General features: G+C 46.9%; 1 protein-coding gene across 1 annotated transcript; it reads right to left on the bottom strand.

Moving 5' to 3' along the window:
- Nucleotides 1-7,264: 7,264 nt before the first annotated feature.
- LOC102715196 lies at nucleotides 7,265-10,131 on the bottom strand. Its single transcript, XM_040523177.1, has 5 exons — nucleotides 9,628-10,131; nucleotides 8,393-8,527; nucleotides 8,234-8,306; nucleotides 7,637-8,142; nucleotides 7,265-7,281 (listed from the first exon to the last, which is right to left on the bottom strand). The coding sequence occupies exons 1-4, from the start codon at nucleotides 10,129-10,131 to the stop codon at nucleotides 7,640-7,642; spliced, it is 1,215 nt and encodes a 404-aa protein (XP_040379111.1). The 3' UTR covers nucleotides 7,265-7,281; nucleotides 7,637-7,639.
- Nucleotides 10,132-15,174: the final 5,043 nt, after the last annotated feature.

The following is a 15,174-nucleotide window of genomic DNA, read 5'->3' as shown; positions in this document are numbered from 1 at the left end:
AATTATCCACTAGCCATTGAGTTTTGGCCAATTCGTTGTGATGACACTCGTTCAGAGATGACATCGGCATATTTGTCACATCTACTATGCTAATAGCGTTTGATTGATTATATATTTATCGATATCTTATTATTGTCACTCTCTCGGACTATAAGATATCCCGATATCCCCTCATGCTAGACACAACTCTAGTTCATTAGTATGGTTGGTGGGAGTTCTTAATTTTATGGAAGATCTTGAACTTTGATGTTGATATTATTTTGAGCTAATATATAAAATCTCCCTTTCTCGATAAAAAAAGCAGCCTTTCTCACAGTGACTCATTTCTCACATTATAAGGGAACAATGTTAATGACATTTCCCACAATTTCTCAAAGGAAACAATGTTAGACTCACATTTCCACACTATTTCTTAAAAAAAAAACCAATCTCATCATTGCAATCATTATCATATGGTGTAAAAACCTTTTGCAACAATATGCCCAACTGAGTTTACAAATTCATTGTTGCCTACCCAATAAACACAAGACCCAATCAAACAATGGTGCCATCCATTCATCCTAGCACAACCTCAACGTTCATCCCTGAACCAATTAACTCCTTCCACACAGGATATATGCTTGTTGGGGAAAGTGTTCTAAACTCTCAAGGAACATCTACTCATTTATTGCATGTTATGTTATAAAAAATTAAAAAATTATGAAGATAGATTAATACTAAAATACAACTTCACAAACATGCAAGTTCAAATATGACTTCCATGATACATAGCAACAATAACAAATATATGATTGTGAGTACATGTATACTATTTATAATTTAATTTATTTATTTTTGTTATGGATTGTAGAAGTTATATTTTAACTTGCATGCTTGTGTAGTGATATATCTCATATTAATCTATTTTTATATTTTTTTATTTTTTAATGACTATTTAGATAAGTGGACGTCAGAATTTAAAAATCCACTCCCTGTTACTCATGTAACTTTTCCCTCGTAGAGTGGCCGATCCACATTTCCACACTATAACAAAACAATGTTACTCACATTTTCTACCCTATTTCTAGAAGGAAATAATGTTAGACTCACATTTCCCGCACTATCTCTGACAAGAAACGTCATCGATTGTCAAACCAAGCCATTGCAGTTATACATGTCAATCATATGTAGAGACAACCTCATGGTCTAAAATCCTTTTGCAACAAGAAGCTAAACTGAGTAATAAACCCTCCCAGAACAATAAAAAAAAGAGTCCGCCTAATCAAACGTTTGAAAATTTTAATTCCATCAATCAAATTTAGTCACTGCCGTTAGATAATAATTTAAAGACATGCACGCAAGTTAAAAATCTCATACACGCCCTCTCCCCTAAGCCCCCCATATATTGCGCGCGCGTTTAACAGAATAACGTTTGATAGTAAAAATGTAAAAAATAAATTACCCACAAACATGCCATCTATCCTAGCACAACCTCGACGTCCTCCCTGAACCAACTCCTCCCACACAAGATCTGCTTCTTGATGCCAGCCTCCTCCTCCCTGCTCCAATGGCGCTCTCCTCCTCCTCCTCCACCTTGCTGCTGCCTCACCACCTCCCACTCCCACGGCCCATCGTACCTGACGCCGCCGCGCCGGAGCAGCTCCACCCGCCGCAGCACCCTGCACGCCCTCACCACGTACCTCACGAACCGCACCTGCGCCAGCGTCCGCCCGAACCCGGCCAACACCAGCTCCTGCAGCCTCCGGTGCCGGAACGTCGCCGGCGGCCAGATGATCTCTCGGCCCGGCTCCACGTGCTCCTCCTCGTCCTCGGACGTCGTTCGGCGCCGGGCTTGCGAGGCGACGTGGATGTGTAGGGTTTCGAGGGATGGCGCGGCCTGCAGGAGGAGGCGCGGCCACGAGACGTCCCAGGTGGGCAGCACGTCGGCGACGAGGAGCCGCCTGAGGCTGAGCAGCCGCGTGGTGATCCGCGCCGGTAGGATCCATCTCTCCGGCCCGGTGAACCGGACGGCGAGGCTGGACATGTGCTCGCTGCGGACGTGCCAGCTGAGGTTGTACCTGCGTGGATAGATCAGGGGAGGGTACTGGGCGTGGTCGCCGACGGTGCCGCCGCCGGAGCTGGCGGAGAAGCTGAGGTGGACTCTCGTGAGGCGCGGCGCGTTCGTGAACTGAATGAGCACCGGCTTCGCGTCGTCGATGCACGCCAGGTCTTCCAGCGCGGCGGCTTTTCTCAGTTCGATCACGAGGAACGAGCAGCTGTCGACGAAGAGCTCCGTGATCGCCGTCGCCGTCGCCGGCGACGGCGGCGCGCTCACCACCAAGACGAAGCTGTCGCAGCGGCAGTTCTTGAGGTGAAGCTTCTTCAGATGCGGTAAGCCCAAGGTGAAGAGGCGGTCGTAGACGAACGTCTGCGTCGACTTCGGCAGGTCGTGCAGGACGAGCGCGGTGAGCGCGCGCAGGTGACGCAGCGACTCCGCGGGCGGGCAGTTCCGCAGCGTCAGCTTCGTCAGCCGCCGCGGCTCGTCGCCGACGTGTTCGACTTTGAAGAAGTAATGGAGGTTCCGGCGGCGCCGCGGCGCGGGCTTAACGGCGACTTCGAGCTCGTCGACGCCCCACGTGGAGATGGCCGTGTGGATCAGGAGGTGGAAGCAGCCCATGTGGCGGGGCTCCGGCGTGACGAAGAACTCCACCCCGAGCCTCCTGACGCGCCGGCGTTCCAGCTGGGCGGCCCCGCCCTCCCAGTCCCCGCCGTCGGCGTCGAGGACGCCGTCGATCGACTCGGCGAGGCCCCGCGTGGCCCGGCGCTCGTACCGCGCTAGGGAGGCCTCGAGCGCCCTGCTGACCGGCGCGCGGTCGCGCCGGAGGCGGAGGAGCTCGGCGGCGCGCTGGTGGTACCGCGGCGGGAGCGCGTCGCCGACGCGGAAGTCGAGCTCCTGGAGCTTGCGCGGGAGGTGCGCCCAGCGGCGGGACAGCGCGGCGGTGCGGAACGAGGAGCGGCTGTCGAGGCCGCGCAGGACGACGAGCAGGAGGTCGTCGGGCAGCGCGCTGAGGCGGTCCTCGCCGCCCCCGCGGCGGGTGCTCGACGCCGGCCGCGCGCTCCGACGAGCGCGTCGCGGACGTACAGCCATGTGTCGCTGATGCAGGCCCACGCGACACGAGGCGAGGCGAGGCGACGACGTCGAGACGCTATTTGCTGAGGGATTCCCCGATCCCGTGTCGGACTCGAGCCATCGTAGGGACACGTGGACAGCTGGACGTATGCAGTTCACCGAAGCTGCTTCGGATTGTGCTGGCTTGCCACGTCACTGATCAACATTCACCTCAGTACCTTGCCAGTCTTCCTGCAATTGCATGGTCACGATATTTGTTAGACAAAATTGGTTTATCTTTACTTAGAGCAACTCCAAAATTTAGGCATAAATCGTTTCCCAAATCTACTGTTTTAGCAAGTTTGTAAATAATATGATAAATAGAAAATTGTTTTATCTCCAACAGTTAAGGATATTCCACTTGCCAAAACAGATTAAGTTATTAAAACAGTTGTAAGTTGAAGGAGATCGTAGATTGCCGTCTCTGTTGTTGCTCTCGTCGCCCTAAGCAGTGAAAGTCGCGCCGCCCGCGCCTGCGCCCCGCGCCAGCCCTTCAGCGCCACCCCGCGACGCCGGCGCGCCACCGGCCCCGTCCCGCGCCACCCGTGGCTAGCCGTCCCGTGGTGGGCGAGCGAGGGCGCGGTGCGGGCGACGGCGGCGGGCGGCGGGCGGCGGGCGAGCTGGCGTGGGGCGCAGCGGTCGGCGGCGGACGAAAATGGACCTTGTCGGCGGCGGGACTCCGGGCGGAGACGGCCGAACGCCGGTCGGTGGCGGCGCGGCCACTGGAGGCGGACAGAAAAGAAAACAAAGCGCGTGAATTTTTCTGGCGGAGGAGAGAGAAACCCAACGTCATACTTTCTGGATGCCAAGTGAAATCAGGACTCCCATATATGCGCGCAAATGAGAGGATATGACAAATTACCAAAATATGAAAACCCGGATGGCAAACTATTGGAGGCAGTTTTTTACAATTTGCCAAAAAACCAAAGATATCAAGTTAAGATGAGGGATTGTTAGAGTTGCTCTTAGTTTCGTCCATTTGTCCACTGCGCAAACACGCCAACACAAAGAAAAAGAAAAAGACACATCATGGGCTGAGATGGCTTGGTTTGTGAGTAGGTTCTAGATGAAAAGATGGGCCTTGGACCTTGTAAGTCGACTGTAATTGTTTTTTATCCGTGTAATTTTTACTGTTGTCTAGTTTATTAAATATTTTTTTAAAAAAATTATATCTTTATACTACTTTTAAGGGATAGTTTCATCCGTTCGTCCACTCACGAAAAATAAAAACGTATCACACATCACACCAAAAAAAAATGCCATACACACATCTTTACTATTTTAAAAGGGGAGTTTTCGTCCACCCTGCAGAAAAGAAACATCACACACGGCGCACACACACAAAAAGAAAAGAAATAAAGAAAAGACACATCACAGGTTGAGATTCGCTGGTCTATGAGTCGGTTCTAGATGGAAAGATGGGGCAAAGATGAGCCTTCGGCCTCATAGGTCAATTGTAATTCTTTTCTGTCCGTGTAATTTTCATTGGTGTCTAGTTTTAAAATAATAACTTTGATCAAATCTTATCTTTATATCTTTATACTACTTTAAAGTGGGAGTTTCGTCTGTCCGTCCACCCACGAAAAATAAAAATGTATCGCACAACACACTAAAAAGGAAAAAAAATGCCACCCACACATGAAAAAAACACACGCAGCACCCTGACACACTCTACCACCACCGTCCACCGCCACCTCTTCCTCCGCTCTCCACTGGTGCAGTCCGAGGCCTTCTCTGTCGCCTCTCCACCCCCTCTACACCGGTGGGCCCATCGACCTCGCCATCGCGTAGACGCCCTCTGTCGCAGAGTGCAGCGGCATGAACGATAGGTTGTATTGGTTGCTAACATTGTTGTCCTTCTCGAAGGTCACCGCAATGTCGCGACGAATATGTAGGGGGCGTTTTTAAGTTGTCCCATGTGAGGTAGAAGTCGCCGGAGTCAGCTCCCGGGGTGATGGCCGTGTCGCCGATGTTGAGGCGGTACATGGTCTAGAAGGGCTTCTCAGCTCGGAGAGGTGCCTGGATCGGGCGGCCACCGTCAGCGAAAGTGGGCACCGGCGTTGTGAACGCATCCAACGTGGGCACAAGCTCAATGTCGTTCACGAATAGGTAGTAGTCAGAGCCAGAGGCGTCCCCCGACGGCTGGTGCAACGAGGGGGCGAAGGTGACATTGAGGCTTGTGGCGCTGAAGTTGGCGTTCAACAAGAACTCCTGGACGATGTAGGTGTAGCCGAGCAAGGGGGTTTTTAGGACATGTATCCACCGGCGCAGTCCACCACCGCCCTGTCCTAGTCACCGATCGGCATCGCTGCCAGCTCGCTGACGCTGGAGGAGAACGAAGAGAGCTTTGATTGTTTGGGAGCTGTGTTTTTTTGCCTTTTCTTTCCCTATCAGCCTGTCATGCATATTAATGGCATATCCATCTCAAAGTAATGCACATCTTTTTGCTAGAACCAGTAGCATGTCTTAAATCTGTAAACTGATTCATTTTAGCTATCATGTGGATTTTAGTTTTGTTACGAAGCACGAGAATGCAACTAGTCTACCCTATAGTGAACAAACATGTTTTACTCATCATCATCACGTGACACATCTAACGACTCAAAACATTCAAATTCATGCTTCACCTTCATGACCGGTGATTTCTCTAAAGTTTGATATAGGATGTAACAATTATATTGCAAGGTTGAAGGTAGGGGAGAAGGGGATTTTGGGCCTTGGGGACAGGCTGACTATATATTTTTGAGGCCCTATGCAAATTCCACGCCATTAGCCCTTTAGGCTAAATTTTTTTACTTGTAGAATATATTTTATAAACCATACATCCTCTAAAGCGACACAATATGCATTACTAACATGATAAACCAAACCAAGTAGTTCAATACGGTATATAATTCTCAATAGATAATAACATTAATAGTATAATCGAAAAACAAAGCAGCATCTAACACCTGAAATTGCGAAGTAAAATTAAACAACAAGAACAAAAACAAATCCTAATCTGATTTTCATATTAAATAGGTTCTAGTAGATGCAAAAGAGAAGCAACCTCACCTCCTCTCCAGTGTGGGGCACCCTGTTGCCAGCTTGTGTAGCTTGCCTGTCTGTGCCTCTGTGATCACCTCCTCACTGGTGCTACTACTTGTCACACCAAAGACCTAGAGAAGGAACAGTGGAGACACAAACGTGAATCGCCAAATCATGCACAAGGAACAAACCGCTTAGGGCTCGTTTGGCAGCATAAGAAAAAAAACCCTGGGAAATTTTCCCATGAGGGAATTTTTGGGGTGACATGTGCTCCCCTCCACTTTCCTATGGGATCCTTTTTCCCTGTGGAAATTTACCCAGCTGTTGTTTGGAAACAAAGGGAAAATATCCCCAGGAACGTGAAAACGAATTTTAAAAATGAAAAGACATGTACTTTTAGATTAGTGAACTGAATAATGATACGTTAGTGAACTAAATATGGCATAAAATTTTAAAAAACAAAAAAAAAGTCCACTTTCACATGAAAGATTGGTCCATTTATACGCTATATGGAACCATTCGATAATAACATGGGATTACTGTTCTGTTTATATCCCCCAATATTTAACAAAAAATGAACTGAAAACAAAAGAGTACGAGGAAGGAAGGTAAGTTTTTTATATTAGCAACGGTATCAGATCAACAACAGGCCTCTTAAATGTTAATGACGATAATCTGAACAGCAACATCATCAGATCAGAAACAGCATCAGATCGGATCAGCAACATCATTAGATCAGCAACAGCATCAGATCAGCAACAGCATCAGATCAGCACTACTCTGTCCAAAAAATAATGATGATAATCTGTGTAGCTCCAGGCTAAGACTTAGATCCATGCAGTATTGAAAAGAACAACCTCTACATGATATATCATATCAAATGATATCCTTAGAACACACCATGGACAGGAAATATATTAAAATGAAGAGTTACCAGTGAGAATTGAAGACACTAACAAAAAAATTGAGCATCTTCAAAACACCATAATCAAATTTGTACCTCCACTAATGCTTTTAGGATACTTTATTACTCTAGACAATACAAATTCATATATTCTTTCATGCACTGCCAGCTTATGACACGATTTGGAAATCTCTTGCTGAAGCTGAAGAGAGAAATGAAGAATTGCTTAGGAAAATTAGTGATAATGAGTACATGATCCACTTACTCCAAGACACAGCACAAAAGTTAGTATTTGTATCTTGTATATTTTTCTCAACTGCTTGTGGTTCTGCTGAGAGACAGGCTTAGTAGCATCTCCACTAACCATTTATTTTATCTATTATTTAATAAATAATTAGTCCTTTCCAAAACTATATTACTTTCTTATCTGAAGCATATCAGTTCAGCAAGCACAGGCGCACGCTAAGTTTGCTAAATTATTAACCTAACATATCAGCATGAATTTAAGTTTGCTTCAATTATTTGAAAGAACCATATCTAAAATAAAAACAACATACCTTCTATCCAGCAATTTGGCTCTTTAGCCATATCAGGCGCACGCTAGGGATGCTTGTGTTCATAAATATTTCCCTATTGAGTGGACATCTAAAGAGTCCAAGAGCTTTTGCTTTTTCTTCATCTGTTAACTCTTGGATCGATTCAATCGTAGCAATACACTTGGAGATAGAAGTGTCAATTTCATGCCTTGATGCCTCCACTATTTTACCCACTGCCCTTTTTGCTTGCTCTTTTTTGAATTCCAAGTAGTCCTCGAGTACCAATGCTACTTGATTATGCTTGCGCTTCTTTCCAACATCAACTTCTTTTTCTTTGTTTGGTGTTGAGCTCTCTTGTGCCTCCTTTGCCATGTTTGTACTTGAAGTCTCCGGCGCACCCATATTTGAAAATGGGTTTGTCAACCCATCTAGACTTAAAACCTCATGTGTCATTCCCATATTCTGATCACTTGAATGAGATATTTCTTGAGTTGATGTAAAACATAAATCACCTGGTGCAACACTTCCTGTTTGAAATAAAAAGATAGTAAGTTGCAATAGCATAGTTATAATTAGAATTAATAATCAATATGAAACGAAATTGTAAAGTTCAATGACCTTCATACAGTAAGGCCAATTGATTGAAAAGTGGGAATGGTTTGGAGCGAAACTTCTTGACCTTTGGATGAGCCTAATCAATGCAATACGAAAATTAGTTAGTATGATAAAATAATATTTTACTCTATATTATTTTTTCGAAGTGATAAAGCATCTCACCTGAAGTATCCTATCCCAAATAGCTGGTTCAGCAACAATCATACAAAGTGAATCATTCCATCCAACTCCACTTTCTTTTCGTGCATTTTTTATAACTTTGTAGTTCCCCTTGAGTTCCTTCTCCTTTTCTTGGATCTGTTATTTCGTGAAATAAATGTGTGAAAACTTTTCATTGAACTTGGAGGTGATACTTCTCCATCCTTCGGTATTCCAAGCATTTTGAGCCCTGAATCTTGGTAAATTATGGTCATGAAGTATATCGATAAGTCCTTTCTCTAATGCAGAATTCCACGATGCTCTTCCACCTTCCCTCGACATGGCTACAATTTCCATGAATATTTATATAATATAGAAAAACAAAATACAACAATATATAGTAGAGAGAAAGAAAGTGCATCAATATATAATAGAAAGAGAAAGTACAGCAATATAATTATCCAGTACACATAAACATTATTCTAGAAACATAATTATCTAACTAATATAGTCGGCCCACATTTGAATGGCTATCTGATCCCTAAGATTATTCCCATCCATTGAGTCGACATCATCGGGATATATCTCGTCAATCCGGAAGATCGACATAGTTTTCTTCTGGGATATAAATAGGTTGATGATCCAACCACCCCTCGTGACCATTTAGCCCTCTGATGATGTTGTGAAATACAACTGTTGCTGCTGGAATTTTAACTTGATTCTCTATGGTATGATGTGTTCCCACTTTTAGAATTGGAAATCGCTTCTTAAGGACCCCAATTGCTCTCTCAATATGGTTTCGAAGGATTGCATGCCGATGGTTAAATAACTCTTTGTAATCTGCATAGATAATTCTTCGAGATGATCGTTGCCTTGTAAATTCACTCAAGTGGTACCGAACTCCTCGATATGGTGCAATGCAGGATGAAGTATTGGCATATCCACCATCAACAAGATAGAACTTGCCCTCCGGGACACGAAAGCCCTTGACAAGAGCAGATTGAAATACTCCAGCATCAGATGCAGATCCTTCCCATCCACATGAGATAAATGTAAAATTCAAATCAAAGTTGCAAGCCAACATCACATTTTGTGACAAGGTTCCTTTCCTATTGCGATAAGGGGGGGCCAACTCTTCAGCTATAGTTATAGGGACATGTGTACCATCAATAGCTCCAATACAATGATGCACATAAAGAAGGGAAATTTAAGTCAAGGAAAGATTACACAAACCTAGGTTTTTAGTTTGTAAGGCTGACCTGAAAATATGGCCAAAATCTAGGATCCGATGCAATCTTCATATGGGTATGAGTTGAATCAGGAAGTTTGACAAATCGCTCAGCTAGGGTAGGGACAATATGAAAAACTTCATTTATCTTCCTACTTATTGTTTCGCCACTATGTTGGAATGCATTCTGTAGATCTTGATTGCTAGCATTGTGAGAAATCATATACATAAACATTCCTAATTGCTCCTCAACATCAACACCTCGCGTATCACATAGAAGACTCTTCATGCTAAGATATCTTGCTGTAGCTCTAAATATTTCTGGTTCCATCCGAAACTCAGCCTTAGACCAATTCTCATGTCCTTCTAGGATTTCCTTAACCTTTATAGAACCAGTTAGAATTGAGGTGTGCAGAGGTCTTTTTTCAGCTTGGAGAGCTGCAAGTGCAGCAGGGACCAACGCAAAGAAGAGTTCATCATCCTCTTCCTCTTCCTCTAGCAAAAAAATTCTTAATTGCTCCCTTGCAGAGTCCATCACTTCTTTGGTAGCAGATTACTACAAGAACAATGAGCCAAGAGGGTTTTGCAACTTTCATTTAGGAAAATAGAACAAGTTATCTTAGATCTGGGCTAGACCTGATCTTTTGCAATATAAAGATGGTTTTGGAGCTTGATCCATTGTGCACATATTCCACGCTAGCACCCTCTATATTGGGTCCTAGAGAGAAGGTAACCAACCAAACAAATTATGCAGTACCAGAGTTAACGCAGGCCGGCTAGTATATTGTATATAAGTTATAAACTATGCAGTAATAGCACACCATAGCAGTAATCTTAAAGCGCAGCAAAAATAGCATACTGTAAAACCCAAATTATGCCAAAAATAGCATACTGTAAAACCCAAATTATTTAACATTTGAAATAAGGTAAATCAAGATACGTTGTTTGACTATCCAAATAGTATATATGCATTACAAAAGGTATACCTTGGCTTGGCGGAGTTCGTATATCTCCAGGAATAGTTGTTTGAAAAGTTCTTCTAGTGCCTGGACCTCTACTTCCAAGCTTTTGATATATTCTAATAAACAAGTAGGATTTCATGCATATGATCGATAAATAAAAAATGGGGAATAAAAGAACATTACAACATACCCTGCTCAGTTTGATCTTCCTGCACAGATCGAACAATTGTGCCAACTATGTGCTTTAGAAATGACCTGGCTTTTAGTTTCTGCAAGTATTAAATTTTGTATTCAGTCAATCTGCACAGAGTAAACATCAATATAATAACTAACCATGTTCCTTGCAAATTGGCATTTTATTGAGTTAATGTGATCCGATATTTTGCAATGTTTATTGATAGAGCAAACCACCTATCCCTTCAATCACACCATATGTGAGCATTTTTGCATAGTTAAATCATAAGCATCTAGAATCTTAACCCATATTATCAAGTTTCTGGAAACAAAAGGCACTATTATACATTAACATTCCTGCTTATCAACAGTTTATACATTAACATTAACTCCACCATCGACGTTCGGTGTTGCAGCAGTGGCGATTCGATTGATCGATCATCGATCCAACCGGTTGCAATTCGGCACTAATCCATGCTCAGCTCAGCTGCTAGCAGCCATGGCTATGGCTAGCCAGCTTATCAGCATTAACATTCTTGCTTATCAGCAGTTTATATATTAAAATCAAAGCAAGATCATAATCTACTGCCACCTCTTACACAGTTACATAGTTAGACTTAGATCTAGAACAAGGTGTGTACCAAATCAAGAACCGGAACATGACCCAGTCCTAGAAGCATTACCCAAAACCCTAGAATACAAAGAGAAGGAGAGGAGGAAGAAGAATCAGGGCTAACCTCAGATCTCGAAGAGGAAGGTGTCGAGGAGAAGGAGTCCGTCGAGTCTCGCGAGGTATGGTGACCATCGACAGCGCTTGCGAGATAGGAGGAGTGGGGAAGGAGCAAGAGCAGCTCTCGTCGGGAGAAGGAGGAGGCGCAGCCGCCGCCGCCGCGGCGTCTCGTTGGGAGGAGGGGAGGCGGCGGGAGCGAGGACGGCACCGGCGGGGAGGCGGCGAAGACCTAGCACCGGCGGCGTCGCTCGCTCGCGGGGAGGGACGAGACGACGAGACGGGAGAAAAATCCCGACCTCGCGAGGTCGAGTATCGTTCCACGGGAGTTTCACGTGGATTGGGCCGGGAATTCCTCGTCCTATGGGCTTCCAAACTGTAAAATAAGTTACCGCGTGGCATTTTTCCCTATGGGCTGGTTTTCTCGGGAATGGGCCGGGATCCTAGTGGGATCCCGGCCTGCCAAACGAGCCCTTAACGATTGAAGGCCAAAGCAAGACCAAAGAGGAACCCCTCGTGGCGCCTGCAATCCGAATCATCATGGTTGTTGCACCTCCCTCACCTGCTATTGACATGGGGGTACTCTTATGGTACGGGTCCTAGGTAGTCCTACCTTCCATGTAGGCCAAGAACCGGCCCTCGCTGTTCCCAGAATTAAAACCTTCCCTTGGTTTTCCTTAGCTTATAAGGATGGCGATGGCGTGTCACATCCGGAGTTTTGTCCTAAGCCTAAGTTCGTAAAAGAAATCCGTAAATAAACATTGGCTTAATTAACTCAGGAAAAATCCCTCTAAAAGAACTTAATTTAATTAAATCGAGGTTCGCAAATCAACTAATAGGATTTAAACTCAAATTGCAAAAGTATAAAATTTGGCCAAACAAATTAATTTAAAACTCGGCAAAAGTGGGGCTTTCCTTTTTCCCTCCTTTTTCCTTTCCTTTTCCCTTCCTTCTCAAATTGGGCCGAAGTGCAATTTTCCTCCTCTCTCTTTTTCTTTTTTTCCCTCTTCCTTCCCGGGCCGGCCCAGCCGAGCCAGCCCATCTCCCCTCCAGGCCGACCCAGCCGAGCCGACCTCTTCCCGCCGCCTGGCCCGCTTCCTCCTCCCCTCTCCCGCGCGCCTTCCCCCTCCGCCTGGGCCGCCAGCCGCCGGACCAGCTCGCGCGCCCGCGCCCGCCCGTGAAGTCCGCCGCCACCTCCCTCCTCCTTTGCGCCGCTAACAAGCGGGGCCCGCCTGTCAGCGACCGCGCCTGCGCCCGAGCCGACCGAGTCCGAGCCCGCGCCACGCCGCGCCGCCGCCGACTCCAACTCCTCCGCCGCAACCGCCGCCGCCGAATCCGGCTCGTCGCCGACTCAGTCTCCTCCGCAACCGCCGCCCCGCCCTAGCCGGCGCCGCCACCCTATAAAACCCCAGCTCTCCGCCCCGCCGCCACTTTTTGCCTCACCCGTACACCGCCGCTTCCTCGCCGCCGTCGACCGATCTCGCCGTTGACCGTCGGACGTCGCCACCCACCCGCGTCACCACCTCCGCCTCGGCTTCGCCGACTTTCCGCCATCTTCACCACCGCCGGAGGACGTCCGAGTACCCTTGCCGCCTCCTCGCCCTTTTTGCCGTCGTGCCCGACTTCGCCGTCTGCGCGTCGCCGATCGCGCTCGGATCGACGCCGTCCTCCCTTCGTCCGCCATCACCCGTTCCTCCTCAACGCCGACTTGCTGCCGTCCTCCGTCGCCGTCGGTGAGCCCTCCCCTCCTCTCTTCCTCTCTTTTTCCGACGTCGCTGGGTCTCCTCGCCGCCGCGCGCGTGCGCGCCTTGGGCGTCGTCGTCGCCCCTCCGCCTGCCGTCTTCGTCGCCTCACCGTCGCCGTGGTGGCCCCGCCGCCGCCGAAGCGCCGCCGGGCTCGGCGCGTTGTCGCCGCCTCCTCCCCGTGCCGGCGCCGTCCTCCGTTGCCCTCCTCTTGGTGCGGCCGCCATCTCCGTCGTCGCCGCCGGTCGCGCCATCGCCGCCGCGCTCGTCGCGTCGTGGCCGTCGCTGAGCCGCGCCGTCGCCGCCCGCCACCGCCGCTCGCTCGTCGCCAGCGTCGCCTTCCCCTCTCGGCCGAGGCCGCCTCCCCCTCCTCCTTTGCTCTGGGCCACTGACGAGTAGGTCCCACTTGTCAGCCGTCGACCGCCCCTTCCCTCCTCTCTCTCCTCTCCGGGCCCCACCTATCAGCCCCTCATCCTCCCCTCTCTCTCACCGACAGGTGGACCCCACCCGTCAGCACCGCCTCCTCTCTCCTCGCTGACGTCAGCAGCCGCATTAATTGCGCAGTAATTGATTTAGGATTTTTCTGTTTAGTTAAAAACCCAGAAAACTTCTAAAATTCATAAGTAATTCATCTAGTCTCCGTTTAGGTTCATTCATATTTCATTAAATTCATAAAATTTTCAAGAATTCATTAAAAATACTTTCTTTTGCTGTTTCAGTAGAGTTTGTGCCTGTTTTATTTATTTTTGTGCTTTGTCGCTTAGATTCGGACCCCGTTTACTTCGAGATCGTCGCCGAAGTTCCCCAGGGGCCAGAGCAAGGCAAGTGGCACTCATCTTTGATCATATTGAACCTATTAATGAAAATTCCCCGCTTTATTTATTCAAACATGCATTGTTTTTATTAAAGTATTTGCTGTATTTTATTTTTCGGGTAAACATTATTATTATGTCGTTGTTTCTCCAACTTTATTCATGATGGACCAGGGGTAACTTGATTAGAGTTAGGACTAGGTTAATGCTTAGCCGTGCTTAGAACAAGTAGCTCATGGGATCACATTTAATCATGCTTAGTTCTGGATAGCTGTAATAATGATTCATCACCCGGTTCGGGTTAATGTCAACTAAAATATTGATAATGGTGGGCTATGGGTGCATGGTTTTGAGAGTCGCACCCATGGCAATTAAGGACCGGTTCACGAGGAACCCTGAAAGTAATTAAGTGCTAACCACATGCCGAAATGGGTAAGGTGGGATTTGAAGCATGGCTTCGAACTATTTGACGTACCAAGGCAAGGGTAGGCGTGATGGAGTATGGACGAGCAATCGTGGTGTAACGAAAGCCTCTGTTGCTTCCGGATCTACCAAGGCACAAGAAGGGACTGCCCGACTTGGTGTAAAGGAGGGGGTGAAACCTGAAGTGCGGTGCGATTAAATAGGGAGGGTTATGTGACGGGTCCTATCACGGTCTCCTTTCCGGTATACCATGGTGGTATGTCGGCGCACGTTCAAGTGTAGTGGAGTCGTGTCTTGTGAGTACAGTAGTACACCTCTGATCAGAGTATAATCTATTCGAATAGCCGTGCTCACGGTTACGGGCGAACTCCTAGCTTCACTGTGATTAGTGAACCTTTAATAACTTGAGTAAACTGGTTTTCACTCGGGACTACTGCAACGTGGTGTAACGTTGAGTAGGGGTTGGGCCTGTCGCAACGTGGTGTAACGTTGGACAGTGTTGTGGTATTTTACAACTGTTATTTACTTATCCTTTAATTTATTCAATCACCTTTATTCATTTAATCTCTGTTATTTGTTTAACTGCTGCTTTATTGCAACTAACCCTAGCCAGTCCTTGATGATCCCTATGCATCATTTATTACCCTCTTTTCCGTGCTACTTGTTGAGTACGATGGTTTGTACTCAGCCTTGCTCAATTTTCCCCTCCAGAGCTAGAAGTTGAGTCCGATGGAGGTG

Source organism: Oryza brachyantha, chromosome 4, assembly GCF_000231095.2.
Source record: "Oryza brachyantha chromosome 4, ObraRS2, whole genome shotgun sequence".
In the NCBI taxonomy this organism is placed as follows: Eukaryota; Viridiplantae; Streptophyta; class Magnoliopsida; order Poales; family Poaceae; genus Oryza; species Oryza brachyantha.
This window is presented reverse-complemented; position numbering and strand designations above follow the sequence as displayed.

Excerpts from the sequence above, each read along its gene's own strand:
- LOC102715196 (XM_040523177.1), bottom strand. The coding sequence starts at position 10,131 with ATGGACTCTGCAAGGGAGCAATTAAGAATTTTTTTGCTAGAGGAAGAG. Across the intron at positions 8,528-9,627 it reads GATTTTGGCCATATTTTCAG|ATCCAAGAAAAGGAGAAGGA; the intron begins GTCAGCCTTACA and ends ACGAAATAACAG. Across the intron at positions 8,143-8,233 it reads ATTGGCCTTACTGTATGAAG|GAAGTGTTGCACCAGGTGAT; the intron begins GTCATTGAACTT and ends TATTTCAAACAG.